Raw genomic sequence first — 14895 nt, 5'->3', positions numbered from 1 at the left:
TACTACTTAATGACTGGTAGCCAGTCTAGCATCTTTTCTGAATTTGATAACTTTGCTTTTCCTTGGCAGATATTTAGATATTGACAAATACTTCTAACTTTTTTTCCTTTCATTTGATGCACCCACAGAATCACATCTCATAATACACATATACAAGACTGAAACACACTTGACGCATGGGTATAAACTATTCCCTAATCAACTTGCCAGTGTCAAAAATCAAGCAATCAAGTTTTTAAAAACAATCTAGAAGCTAGACCCTGATGGTTTCAAGGAGAAACTAGAAACACAGAATTTTAATTTTTTGGCCTGACCGAAGTCAATTCTGCTGAACACAATATGGAAATGTATATATTCTTAATCATCGCAACATCTCGACTTATACGGTCATGATAACAAATCTTAATATATTCAGGTCATATATATGTGGGTGTTGATCTTACGCTCCGCTGAAGTGATCAACAGCATTTATAACTAAAAGTGCGAATAAACAGCCACGTAGTCAATAACGATGGAGTTGGAGTTTGTCCCTATCCCGACACCACACTTTGCTGACTTTATCGTTATAGCCATTTTCCTCTGTATTTGTTTGGGAATCGGTATTTACTATGGCTATAAAACAAACAAGAAACCGACTTTGGAAAATTACTTCCTTGGAAACAGACGACTTTTACTTTTACCGGTAACAATGTCCTTATTTGTGACTTTTGCATCAGCGATTTCACTCATGGGTACTCCGGCCGATACCTACGTTTACGGAATCCGCGGAGCCTATATTGGCCTGGGTTATCTCATATCCGTATTGCTAGCAAGTATTACCATAGTTCCTCTGCTGTATCCTCTACGGCTCACCAGTACGTACGAGGTAAGTATGAAGATGAAGATAATTTTTCCTTCTAACAGAAATTTTGTAAATAATAATAAAATGAAGTTCTCTTTTAATTCCACATGTGACCTAAAATCTGATCAATGAAGACCACACTGTGTTTAGGACATTATTTCATTACTTTCCCGATCTATGAAGACCACACTGTGTTTAGGACATTATTTTATTACTTTCCCGATCAATGAAGACCACACTGTATTTAGGATACTATTTCATTACTTTCCCGATCTATGAAGACCACACTGTGTTTAGGACATTATTTCATTACTTTCCCGATCTATGAAGACCACACTGTGTTTAGGATACTATTTCATTACTTTCCCGATCAATGAAGACCACACTGTATTTAGGACACTATTTCAATACTTTCCCGATCTATGAAGACCACACTGTGTTTAGGATACTATTTCATTACTTTCCCGATCAATGAAGACCACACTGTGTTTAGGACATTATTTTATTACTTTCCCGATCTATGAAGACCACACTGTGTTTAGGACACTATTTTATTACTTTCCGATCAATGAAGACCACACTGTATTTAGGACACCGTTTCATGATTTTTTCATTTATTTATTTATCTTATTTTTTTTCATTACGTGTATTTGTTAATTTACAGTATCTTCAACTTCGTTTTCGTTCAAAAGGCGTTCGTACTTTAGGAACAATGATTGGGATGCTTCAGACGGTATGTTGACATACCCTTATATATATGAAAATATCAGTATTGAATTAAATATTGAAATGTTGTCTACATTCATAACATGATGTACATCCAGTAAATACATATTTAATACATTCACACTTAATACTTTATTCTAAATAGGAATATCAATAGGACTCAGCTTTGCGCTTATTAGTATATATAAGTAGATGGTGGTCTACAGGAAACTGCTTACAACTTACATTATTACATAATTACTCATAATATAACTGACATTATCAATTACACAAACTCTCGTATTCTACATATAATATCTATTAAAATACCTACCCCAACTATGGGTCGGGGGTTTGCCAGACAGAAAAAGGTCTGCGCGTGGACTAATTGTAGATCTTGCATCAATCTGTAAAATACATGTAAAGGTATATTTCACCTGTTATTTTAAATAACTTCAATCCATATATACGTACATGAGATCACAATTACGTCACTTTATGAAAAGCACCGTTTCACACATTAATTAACTTTACTTCATCTGAATCCTCAATTATAAAATGAATCAATAATTTACAAAACCCAATTACGAGAGCAGCTAGACTGAGACTTTATCGTACATACCAAATATCGGAAGAACCAATTACAAGGCCCAAGATTCAAATCTTGCGGACACAGGTCTAGATCTACTATACGTCCGCTCTCCAGGTCTGCACACAAAGGACTAATAAAAAACCGCGCCAAACATAAAGACAACCGGACTGACCACTGACCAAAACGAGGTAATACCTATATTAGGAATAATACCCATATATGGACAACACAAAGTAAGACACGTGACATCAAACACTTACAAGGACAGTACAGGTAGACGGAACAGTGGCCGCACGCAACACAGTATTACATAACAGTACAACGAACGCAGCGCAAAAATTCAATTAATTAAAATATAGTTAAACAGTGTCACTAATTAAAACATCAATATTTGCACATTGTTACATTATTTTCTGGTGATTTTAAAATTCACGTCTTATCTTCAGTCGGTGGTTTTACAATTAAAATCTTCCAGACTGAAGAAAAATACTGTTTAGCTATGTTAGTTGTAGTACTATCATTAGTTTGCTGTGAACTTTTCTTATTATGGAAATATATATATATGGCGGATGTCTTTTGTTATCTTATTGACAATGCAGATATCCTCATTTAAGCAATACATTGACTATATTTTTATTTATCGTTTTTTCCCGCAAAAAAGCTAATAATGAAATGACATCAGAACAAATAATTGTTTACAAGTTGATGATCCGTTATAAGCAACGGATTTATGTCCAGAAGTCAACGACAGGCAAAACAAAAAATATTGGTTGTTGATGTTTTATTTAGCTCTATAATATCTAGCTCTAAATTCATGTCAAAAGTTGTCTTTACCGTGTGCGTTTTGTACAGTCTGTGAGAGTGCAGGTGTTAGACACTGCTGGTGTAGTTTACGTGGTTCTACTAGATCTTATTTTTAATTCATGTTAAAAGTTGTTTTTACTTGTGTGTATTTGTACAATCTTCGAGATTGGTAGACACTACTTGTGGACGTTTAGTCCACGCGGCGGTGTCATAACTTGCATTTCCCCTTTTAATTAATACGAATAATTTCATGGCGTATTATATACACATGTACTTTGCGTTGTTCAAGAATTATTTGATATATGAAAATTACGAAATCTATTGAATGTTGTGGTACACCTTCTGCCTAGATTGTTCACTTTTCTTGCAAACATTTGTTAAATTCCCGAGTTGCTTTGATTTCGACCTTTATGTCTTTAGCATCACTGTCTAGTCATACAAGAGTGACACAGATTAATTCATTATTTAGCTCTGCTGTAACTGATTCTGAATTAGTATTTAGAGGTGTTTTAGTCTTTTGTGCCTTTGTACAATTTTCGATATTACATATGGAAGTGACTGCATGCCGAATTAAAATACTCCAAGTAATGACCATGTTCAGAATATGCATATGTGTCTGACGTCCATCACAGCTTCTTGATGTATGAAATTTGTTGAATTGTGGGAATCTAAAGCACCTCTCAATCTAGATTTTGACATTTCGTTCTATCACTTTTGGAGTTTGGCTATATGGAAATAGAAAATGAAATCATCCCTCTGATCGTAAAGCTTGGTGGAAAGCTATGTTGTATATTGTATATTGTTAAATATTGAAATAACTAGTTATTTCCCATAGGTATACAAATAGTCTGTAGGAAGATCTTAACACCAAACTCGAAGAAGATTTCATCAACCAGAAACTCGATCACTTTAATCATTTTAATTTTGTGTTGTGTTCTTAAAACGACATAAGATTTGTCTTTCAAACGTATAATTTTGCAGGTTGCCTATATGGGAGTAACACTTTATGCACCAGCTTTGGCCCTTCAAATTGGTATGTTGACTTTAGGTTTATACATTGACATCAAAAGGAAAAGGTTGTGGTGTATTTCAAATTGTTAAATCCGCGGCAAGAGATGAAATATTTTATATTGGATAGCACATTATTACAGTAAATGTGAACGTTATTTGATGAATACACATTTAACTTATATAAATTTAACATCGAATCACATGTCTTTTTTAATCGGGCAATCTTGCACTAGGAATCCTGATTGAACGTGTGTAGTAATAAGGACCACTTTCCTTGATTTGAAGAAAAACGGAATACAAACTGGAACAAAATTACTAAAAAAGAGACCATTACATTTCTAGAATATATCAATCATGATGTGCGTCTAAAATGTCGATATGAAGGCCATGTATTAAAGTACGGGATTATGTATCTCTTCAATATCTGTCTGTAGTCAGTGGTCAGAATATAATTGATCTTGTTTCAGAGTAATCAGAGGATAGTCAAACATGGATGGTTAACAATTACCAACAGTGTACGCTAATGCAATCTAGAGTAAGACCACCGATGCGCTTTGCAAGTTGACTATGTTAATGTAGATTTCAGAGAGAATGTCTTTGACTTCTTGCAATGCAAAATATATCCGGATTTAGATGCATTCACTTGAAAACAAGTCGATAATAGCGTGCCAAGAATGGAAAGAAAGACAGATTGTTTCTTTATTGACCGTAGCAGGTCTATTTATTATCTCATCTTTAACTGCTAGGCTATGTTTTCAGCTATTAATAATAGACTTGTACAATGGGCACGTTCTTACGAATGAAACAAATGTCATTTATTTTACTTTAACAGAAAGATTTACACTTTTGTTCATTTCAACTTCCTTGTATTGACAATGAAACTAGCTGATTTGTGGTTGTAGTTGCTGGAATACCTCTATGGCTGTCAGTTGTTGTTATAGGCCTTGTTGGCACCATATACACATCCATAGTAAGTATGTCCGTGCATTTCTCCTTCTTTTTATGAATCATAGTGTTGACACCTTCACAGAAAATGTAACTGATGTAAATAGGTACAAAAATATCGCAAAATTAGAAATTGCAGGTGAAAATAATAATCCGAACCCTTTGGGCGTCTCATTTTAGGGAGGAATCAAGAGTGTAGTGTGGACGGACGCGTTTCAGTTTATGATGATTTTCATTGGCTTGGCGGCGGTAACCATAAAGGTAATGTGTTGTTTATTAATTATATCAACTTGTAACCGTTCAGTTATATACAGATAATTATAACCAACCATCACGAAAACTCCATGTGACCAACCTGCATGTTCAAATGTACAGGTAAAGTAGTCGCCTTTACAAATAAAGTGCGAGGTCGCACGTGCTTAGCGCTGTTTTGTGACGTCCTATCACAATGCAGGTGTGAAGTCATTCAAGGGCTCGCAGTGAAGTCTGAATAGGATGCGTGTTTTCATGGAACCACGATAGCTCAGTCGGTATAGCGTTGGTCTACTTACAATCAGGAGCAGCTTTGTGGTGTTCGACAATATCTACCCGTGACGGATGTGTTTGTCAGCAAGCTGAGAAACGGTCTTTGATGTCGTTGAGGAATATTTAATATTTCTTTCTATTTACCTCGATATGCCTTACATACATCCAAGGTGTCAAAATATAGGTCGTTAGCATTACTGACGGGTCTGTACAAGGTGTGGTTTAATTCATTATTTGAGCATATTGTCTTAATAATTTTAATTGCAAATGGCTTAAATGTTTCAGTTATATTGGGAATTTCCTTTGTGAGTCAATAACCAAACTGATACATAAAAAAATGGAAAGTTCATTAATATACACAAACAGTAAGTAACACGGTTTTTCTTTTTATACCTTACAGGGCAGCATCCTTATGGGAACGCGGCATTCAATCTCCAGGATCGCAATGGAGGGCAAACGACTCGAGTTTTTCAAGTACACAGCTTTTTACAGTCCTGTATATTATGTTTCAGAATGAAGACATTTTTCATCTTCATATGTATAAGTTTCCCATAAATAAACACTTTAAATGACAGATATTACAGGTATTACTTTAAAATTATTTTCCATCGATTTCAGATGCACCTAAAATAGACTCGTTCCTTTGGCAAATTTATCATTGTTAAAACCTTTAAAATAAAACATATTTGCATATGAATTAATTCAGAACATGTTTAATCAGTGTGTGCTGTTAACGGAACACTCTTACTTTGTAGTTTTGACCCGGACCCTAGAGCTCGACACACCGTTTGGGGAATGGCGATCGGCCTTACATTTGCTTTCCTTCCTAATTGGTGTAACCAGTCGAGTGTCCAGAGGGTCTCGTCCCTCCGTACTCTCAGAGCAGCTAAGATGTAAGCATTCACTTTTTAATGAAATTATCGGTAGCTTTCATGGTTGAAATTGAATAGTTATAAGAATGCAGCTGCTTACTGCATACCGCGAGTTCACTTTACTAAAACAACTTCGATTTAAAGTTGTCGCTTGAAACAGTAGAACGAAATTATGCTACAAAGTGGCCATATACTGGTATCGTCTTATCCAGACTACAATGTATCTAGACTGAGGACATTATGATAACAATCCAAACGATATATTATGCGAACTTATCTTATTTTCATATAGGGCATTTTGGCTTATTGTGCCTGTAGTGATAACGTACTATGCAGTTCTAGGATTTTTGGGAATCCTCTTGTACTCATATTACAACACTGTAAAATGTGATCCTGTTCAAGCGGGATTTCTAAGCAACTTTAATCAGGTAATATTAATAATCATTTTCATATTCCTCTCTCTTGATAATAAATCGTCCAAGACTTTAAATCTTGATATTTAAAGATTGTACAAAAGACACACATGTGAATAGCTGTATGATGTAACATCACTGACGAGCCATAGAAGGACGAAACAGCTGTATGATGTAGCATCACTGACGAGTCCTAGAAGGACGAAACAGCTGTATGATGTAGCTTGACAAATTATTTGGATAGACTGTGTCTAATTTCAATTTTTTTTGAAATGTTGTCTTATACATTATTTTTGCCAGCTATGATTGTGAAACTTGGTAAAATAAGCACTTCTTTTTATCGATAATTTCCCAACATAGCATTGAATGTTCTGTACTTTATGCTTTTTGTATCATAACATGAAAATATTGTTTTCGGCGTTCGTAGTTTTCCATATCTACTCTTATGCCTTTGTTTGCATTTGCAGCTTATGCCGTATTTCGTCCTCGATGTGTTGCGGTCACTGCCGGGTATTCCTGGAATCTACATTAGTTGTTTATTTAGCGGCGCTCTCAGGTGATATGTTTATCTAGCAACGCTCTCAGGTGATATAATTATCTAGTGGTTCTCTCAGGAGATATGTTTATCTAGCGGCTTTCTCAGGTTATAGGTGTATCTAGCTGCTCTCTTAGGTGATAGGTGTGTCTAGCGGCACTCTCAGATGATTAGGGTATCTGGTGGCTCTCCCATGTGATATGTTTATCGAGCAACGTTCTCGGGTGATATGTATATCTAGAAGTACTTTTAGGTGATATGTGTATCTGGTGGCACTCTCAGGGGATATGTGTATCTGTTGGCTCTCTCAGGTGACATGTTTATCTGTTGGCTCTCTCAGGTGATATGTTTACCTGGTGGTGCTCCCATGTGATGTGTGTATCTGGTGGCTCTCTTAGGTGATATGTTTATCTGGTGGCTCTCCCATGTGATATGATTATCGAGCAACGCTCTCAGGTGACATATGTATCTGGTGGCTCTCTCAGGTGATATGTTTATCTAGTGGCTTTCTCAGGTGATATGTTTATCTGGTGGTGCTCTCATGTGATATGTGTATCTGGTGGCTCTCTCAGGTGATATGTTTATCTGGTGGCTCTCTTAGGTGATATGTTTATCTGGTGGCTCTCTCAGGTGATATGTGGTGGCTCTCTCAGGTGATATGTTTATATAGTGGTGCTCTCAGGTGATATGTTTATCTGGTGGCTCTCTCAGGTGATATGTTTATCTGGTGGCTCTCTCAGGTGATATGTTTATCTGGTGGTGCTCTCATGTAATATGTGTATCTGGTGGTGCTCTCATATGATATGTGTACCTGGGGGCTCTCTCATGTGATATGTTTATCTGGTGGCTCTCTCAGGTGATATGTGTATCTGGTGGCTCTCTCAGGTGATATGTTTATCTGGTGGTACTCTCAGGTGATATGTTTATCTGGTGGCTCTCTCAGGTGATATGTTTATCTGGTGGTGCTCTCATGTAATATGTGTATCTGGTGGTCTCTCAGCTCTCATATGATATGTGTATCCTCTCATGGTGTATCTGGTGGTGCTCTCTCCTGGGGGCTCTCTCATGTGATATGTTTATCTGGTGGCTCTCTCAGGTGATATGTTTATCTGGTGGCTCTCTCATGTGATATGCTTATCTGGTGGCTCTCTCAGGTGATATGTTTATCTGGTGGTGCTCTCATGTGATATGTGTATCTGGTGGCTCTCTCAGGTGATATGTTTATCTGGTGGCTCTCTCAGGTGATATGTTTATCTGGTGGCTCTCTCAGGTGATATATGTATCTGGTGGCTCTCTCAGGTGATATGTGTATCTGGTGGCTCTCTCGTTGATATGTGTATCTGGTGGTACTCTCAGGTGATATGTTTATCTGGTGGCTCTCTCAGGTGATATGTGTATCTGGTGGCTCTCTCAGGTGATATGTTTATCTGGTGGTACTCTCATGTGATATGTGTACCTGGGGGCTCTCTCATGTGATATGTGTATCTGGTGGCTCTCTCATGTGATATGTTTATCTGGTGGCTCTCTCATGTGATATGCTTATCTGGTGGCTCTCTCAGGTGATATGTTTATCTGGTGGTGCTCTCATGTGATATGTGTATCTGGTGGCTCTCTCAGGTGATATGTTTATCTGGTGGCTCTCTCAGGTGATATGTTTATCTGGTGGCTCTCTCAGGTGATATGTTTATCTGGTGGCTCTCTCAGGTGATATATGTATCTGGTGGCTCTCTCAGGTGATATGTGTATCTGGTGGCTCTCTCGTTGATATGTGTATCTGGTGGCTCTCTCAGGTGATTAGTGTATCCGGCGGCGCTCTTAGGTGATGATGGAGACCCAATATAATAGTGCTACACGGTCTGTGACACAAGGACTATCGTAATATTATTATGACCAAACAAAGCGATAGTATTTCAGAGTCAGAGTTGTAAATGTGTAAAATGGATATATTACTAACTATCAGCAATGATGTTCTTTCATTCAGTACTCTATCATCTGGAATCAACGCTTTAGCTGCCAACACCGTGGAAGACATTCTTGGAGACTACGTTAAGAAATCAAAATTTATTTCGCAGACATTCGCGGCAAAGACATTTGGTGAGCATTAATTGAATAAAAAGAATAATAAGCAGTTTATGTAATTTTATGAATTTTCTTAAATTCCAATTTCATTATAAATGTAGTATACGAAAACAAGCGATGTGATAACTGTATAGATATAGGCATACCATTTAAACGCATTCTTGGAAAAGTTTCCATTTACAGTTACAGAAAGTCATAATTTTGTTCTTTGTTTTTTATTCAATTATTTTACATTATTTCCTTGTGTTTGCTTGCTCAAATATACAGTATTTGAAAACATGATTTCAATTGTGATGCAAAATAGTTAATTCAGATAAAACACCTTTTTATTCGGCTTAGTTTTGGGATGTTGGAATCGTAAAGCGTGTTTTTTAAACTTCTGAAATGTTTTTAAAGTAATACTGTTTCGTGTTTTCAAATTAAAATTTTCGAGGTTTTAATACAGATAAAAAAGTAAAAATGGTGTTTCTTCTGAGTCATGAAACTGATAACCAATTTCACCGATTGATTCACAAAATGTTTTCTTGTAAACTTCAAACAAGGATGGTGCCATTTCAAATTTATTACAAAATAACGTTCAAATCTGAAAATTATTAATATGTACATCTGCTTTCTCCTTGAATATTTCTGTGTCTAAGAACTCAACCAAAATTAAACACAGAATGGATCATCACGTTAAATACATGTTTATTAGATTACATTACATACAACATATAAAACAAAAAAGGAGCAAATGTTTTTATTCGTGAAATGTTTGATTTGGACGTTTTCTTGCCTTTTTAGTGTTTCTGTACGGACTGACGGTCATTGGACTAGCGTATGCCATTAACTCAATGTCAGGATCTATCACACAGGTAACTCAGGAATCGATGAAATCATTCACGTACGCCATTCCGATTGTGTTATCTGATATAGGATATTTCTTTTTCCTCACACTTCCTGTTGCTTCTCAAATACATGTATATTTCTAAAATACTGATCTTCATTTGACTCGGAACATAATTATTGCGTCAACACTATAATTAGTAGCTTTGAATGATACTAAAAATTTGAGAACGTGACATTAGTTACTTGGATTGACTAAGAAGGTGTCATCGATGGCGCAAAAGACGCTAATACTTCCGGAACTATTCTCTTTTGTTTTCTTGTGAATTTGTCTTTTGTTCAAATTGTGCCCTAGTTTAATCGACTTTGAATTAAGATTTTGTTGAAAATGTCGATATACCCTTTGTTGTGTTCGCAATGACGTGTGTTAAATGTTGAAATTGTAAAAAATATCATCTTCATTTTAACAATTGTGTGATGTGTTGTGACGGATTCTAGAAATGCATTAAAACAGTTTTAATGTTTGCTATTTCTGACAGATGGCGCTCTCAATATTTGGGGCGTGTGGAGGACCTTTAGCTGGACTTTTTTTCCTCGGTGGAATGATACCGAAAGCCAACTGGAAAGTGCGTACAATAGAATCAGAGAATGTATAAGACGTACAATTCGTCCAGTTATAAACAATGTAGATCTAGCCTATCTATTATTACTTGTGGTTATAGACCTTGGTTTTGTTCATCAGTTTAATTATTTCAGGGAGCCACTTTTGGCAGTTTACTGAGTCTTGGGTTCAATATCTGGATGACAGTATCCTCACAAATGTACGGATCAAAACCTGCAGCATTAATACGGAATCCCACGAGTGGGTGTTTCCATGACAACGCTACAGCCACAATGAACAATTTGTCTATAAATAGCTTTAATACTACATTGCATACCCCTCCGTACGATATAAATGGATATACAAATGATTCCTCCAACAGTCTAGGCAGGTAAGAACAAGCTTTTTAATTTTAGAAACTTACTCTATCCTTCATAATACTATTAATCGCATGGAGTTGTATCACGTTACTATTTTGTTTATCTGTCTCACCGTTATCTCCTTTTCAAAATATAACAGATTATCAATGACTCTATATTAACTACACATTTAAAATACTGATATGAATATACTTCTGAAATCAACAGTGTGTACTAATAGTGTCAGTTCATAGTGATAATGTTTGTTTCACGAGTTATGCTTGTCAAAGTGAATTTACTTTTACAGTCCAGATGAAGGTTTTTTCCTGTATAACATCTCTTATGTCTGGTACGGTTTAATCGGATTCTTGTTGACCCTGATGCTAGGTACCGTCGTCAGCCTGTGTACGGGTACGTGTAATAGTCATTTTAACATAGTCAAACCTGTCACATGGAAAGAAAGTGATTCAACAAAATGTGTTGGAAACAACCAACAATTTGATCGCTATAGACTTAAATGTTGATTGCGATTATGTCACATTTGTGCCTAAGAAATCAAAGTGTCTTCTGAACTTTGGTTGTGTTCCATCGTTTTGGTACCGGTGTTATACCACTCAACCAGGGATATTTTTTGAAATTCAAATTCTTCTCAGTAATCAAGCTGTCTAACAATGTCGACAGATTTTGAAGGAGATGATGATGACCTTACTCTTCAAGATTCTATATACTGGTACCATTTCTTTTTCACTCAAAGGTGGCGACGGTGGTGAGCCCGTCGAACCACGCCTCATCTTCCCTATATGTAGAAGGATGTGTGGAGTGGCATCAAGATACAAATATGATCTGGCTGAAGAAATGGTAGGCAAAACAAAGCAATCAAACAGAAGAAAAACTACACCAATTAGAGTTTCTCAATTATTGTTTAGCACTTAAAACAACACTAGTTGTATTGTAACAAATCAGGACATATATTGGCAATCTTATTGAAATACACTGGTATTCGAAGTTAAAGAAAGTTGTTGCAAGGAAAATACCTATTGTAATAATTGTCCGTAATCAATGCTGTTTGTTCTGCTTTGTAGATCATTGATCCGGTTACGCCGGAAGGCGAGGGACCTCCTATCGGTTTCCATCCTGACGATAAAAGTGTTGCAGATCTATGACAGATATATGGTAGTAGACATTATACCTAGATCAATATATCTCTGCGGAGACGATGTGATCCTGTGTTGTTTGTCGGGAAAATGCTTTAACCAGCCAAAGCATATTGAAACAAATCCGCTCTCGATAATCTGTTTGTATTGCTTACAATAGAAATTGAAAACTGAACATGAATCAAGCGTCCTTTTAACAACGATATGAAAGGATATCTCATCACGTGTTTCTCATTGAAAACACGGAAAATTTATATATAAAGAGCAGGACTCGTTTTTCTGGCTATGCTATCAGATAAATTATGTTCAATCCTTTCTACAACAAATAAATGGTTGTCATTTAATTGAAAAATGCATCTATTAATCATTGCAACTGCATATGGAACAACATGTAATTTTTTTTATTCATTTTTTTTTCAATTATTGTACAGCATTTAACAAAGTAAAACACATTTAATATAAAAAAGGATCCACGATCGTTTAATCGCCATCTTCAAAATACACTGTAAATGGAATAAAGACTGTAAATGGGCTACAGAATGACAGCTCCTGTCTTCTCATTGCTATTGGCTATTAGTGATTTTTTCCCAGTGTTGACTTGTAAATCTACCTAGTGTTAAACAGACTAGAACACCTATCTCATTTTATCAGGGCTAACACACTGTTAGCGTGAATTAGGTCAGACAAGTATAGTTAGGTCAGAAAAGTATAGCTAGTCCGAACGAAATTTATTATAACATAATTTTAACTATCAACAATATCCTCTAGGGTTTCAAACTTTAGGCCCTCAGCATCACTGACTAGTCAAAGGAGGACGAAACAGCTGTGTGATGAAGTTTACATTATTAATTTGTTCTTCTCTAATTATATATTTCCTAAACAGAGTGTCTTTTGTATAATCAACTTAGCGATAACCAAAAAAAATTTTTAAAATGTATATTTATTTATTTAATTTTCATGACATATACATTGTCTATACTTAAGACGACATGAATACAATAGCCTATTATACATGTGTTGTTACAGCATTGCTTACGGTTGTGAATCCGAAAAACCTGGTGTTCGAGTTAGAGTTCATAAACATTGATCATGTATGTGGATTACAGACAGGAGGAATGTGGCCAAAGAATGAGTAGGTACATTAAAGCCAAAAAATGAAATAAGATATTACACTTTTGTAAGAGGAACTTTATCTTTTTTTAGAAGGTAAGTCTTATTCTAATTCTACTAAAGTTACTGAAGTGTAAAGATAAGATATGAGAAATTTACACCCGCGTGCTGAAATGAAAAGAGGTTAGCAATATAGATAATCACATCTTTTAGTACATTGCATGTTCGGATAACAGAAATAAAGTCACTCCGTTTGAACAGGATTACAATCTACATGGTGTTACAAGTCACTTCCTTCAACCGAAACCTCAATCGTGATTATGTTCAACTATCTCTTTTAAACCTATAACTTCTGCGTTCACTTGAGCGAATCGAAATTTCTTAATCCTTTTTGAAAGATTTTTTAAAATCACTTTACGCCTGTCAACAAGGCTGCACACAATTTAAATATATATACTTTACGCAAACTTAATCGCCTGGTAAGGAATGCAATTTTGTATTGAAATCATATTTGTTTACTAGATAAAGCTTAACAATTCATGTATACACAGAAATTATGAAATATGGCTTCCTACAGTGCTGTATAATACGATGGGTCAATCGCATAATAATCATGACGTCATATACATAAACATATGTAATGATATTGCAAATTAAGTCTTGAAATATTCAAAACTCTCGTGTAAGCATGCTTCTCCAAAAAATAGGACCATGGTCCTCTTCTGCTGCTTTTGATAAACGTCTTTATCAATTTTTATGAAGCTAGTATTAGTTTCGGAAACAGATAGGCAATTCAAATGACATTCTATATATATAGGGTCTTAAATCAGTTTTCACGCTTATTGGAAAGAAGAGAAAGACACAGAGAAATAGAATATTCGATACGTAAAGACTCCTATCGAAAGATGTTTATCTTCCAAGCACCTCTTCAATGCTGTTATGACCCAGCTCCAGAGTATTGTATACTATTCTGTTACTACGTTAATTAATTACGGAATTCTGTGGTCTGCGGAGAAGTAAATCGGTTGGCAATATGAAGATAAATCTGACAAGCTTGGATTATTGTGAAGCCCCTAGTTCAAGGCATATATATAAGCGTTAAGGTACTGGTCTAATCATATCTTCACATCTTTTATATCCAGATCCAATCAAAAGAACACCCCCTCCACCTCATTTCTTTAAGGCTATATCTTCTAAAACGCCTGAAGCTGTCAGATCATCCGTTTATGTCCAGCCGAACTATAACCACTGTGCATCACATTGACAACATAAATAATGACTGGTTATCCCTCATATACGTATTAACGTTACCAAGAAACCATTCAAGGGACAGGAATTAAAAATACGAGATGATAAATACAGACGAGGACGGAGACATCCCAAAATCTTTTATAACATGTATCAATATTACATGATGTATATCTTAGATAAGTTTTGGTAGATATGGTAAATAATTTATCATTTCTTTATTGTTACATACATGTATAACATCATCTAAATCATCGCGCCCAGTGCGGTTCTATC

General features: G+C 35.7%; 1 protein-coding gene across 1 annotated transcript; it reads left to right on the top strand.

The window, feature by feature from the left end:
• The first annotated feature begins 511 nt into the window (after positions 1–511).
• LOC132551837 (sodium-coupled monocarboxylate transporter 2-like) lies at positions 512–12270 on the top strand. Its single transcript, XM_060215982.1, has 16 exons — positions 512–865; positions 1506–1574; positions 3924–3975; positions 4856–4923; positions 5079–5159; positions 5824–5897; positions 6179–6316; positions 6588–6723; positions 7176–7264; positions 9225–9337; positions 10106–10176; positions 10687–10773; positions 10904–11139; positions 11415–11518; positions 11862–11965; positions 12190–12270. The coding sequence occupies exons 1-16, from the start codon at positions 512–514 to the stop codon at positions 12268–12270; spliced, it is 1857 nt and encodes a 618-aa protein (XP_060071965.1).
• Positions 12271–14895: the final 2625 nt, after the last annotated feature.

This window comes from Ylistrum balloti, unplaced genomic scaffold (genome assembly GCF_031769215.1).
Source record: "Ylistrum balloti isolate Yb309-2 unplaced genomic scaffold, AGI_CSIRO_Ybal_v1 Utg370220, whole genome shotgun sequence".
Lineage (NCBI taxonomy): Eukaryota > Metazoa > Mollusca > Bivalvia > Pectinida > Pectinidae > Ylistrum > Ylistrum balloti.
The sequence above is the reverse complement of the archived record's forward strand: the minus strand, read 5'-3'. Positions and strand labels throughout refer to the sequence as shown.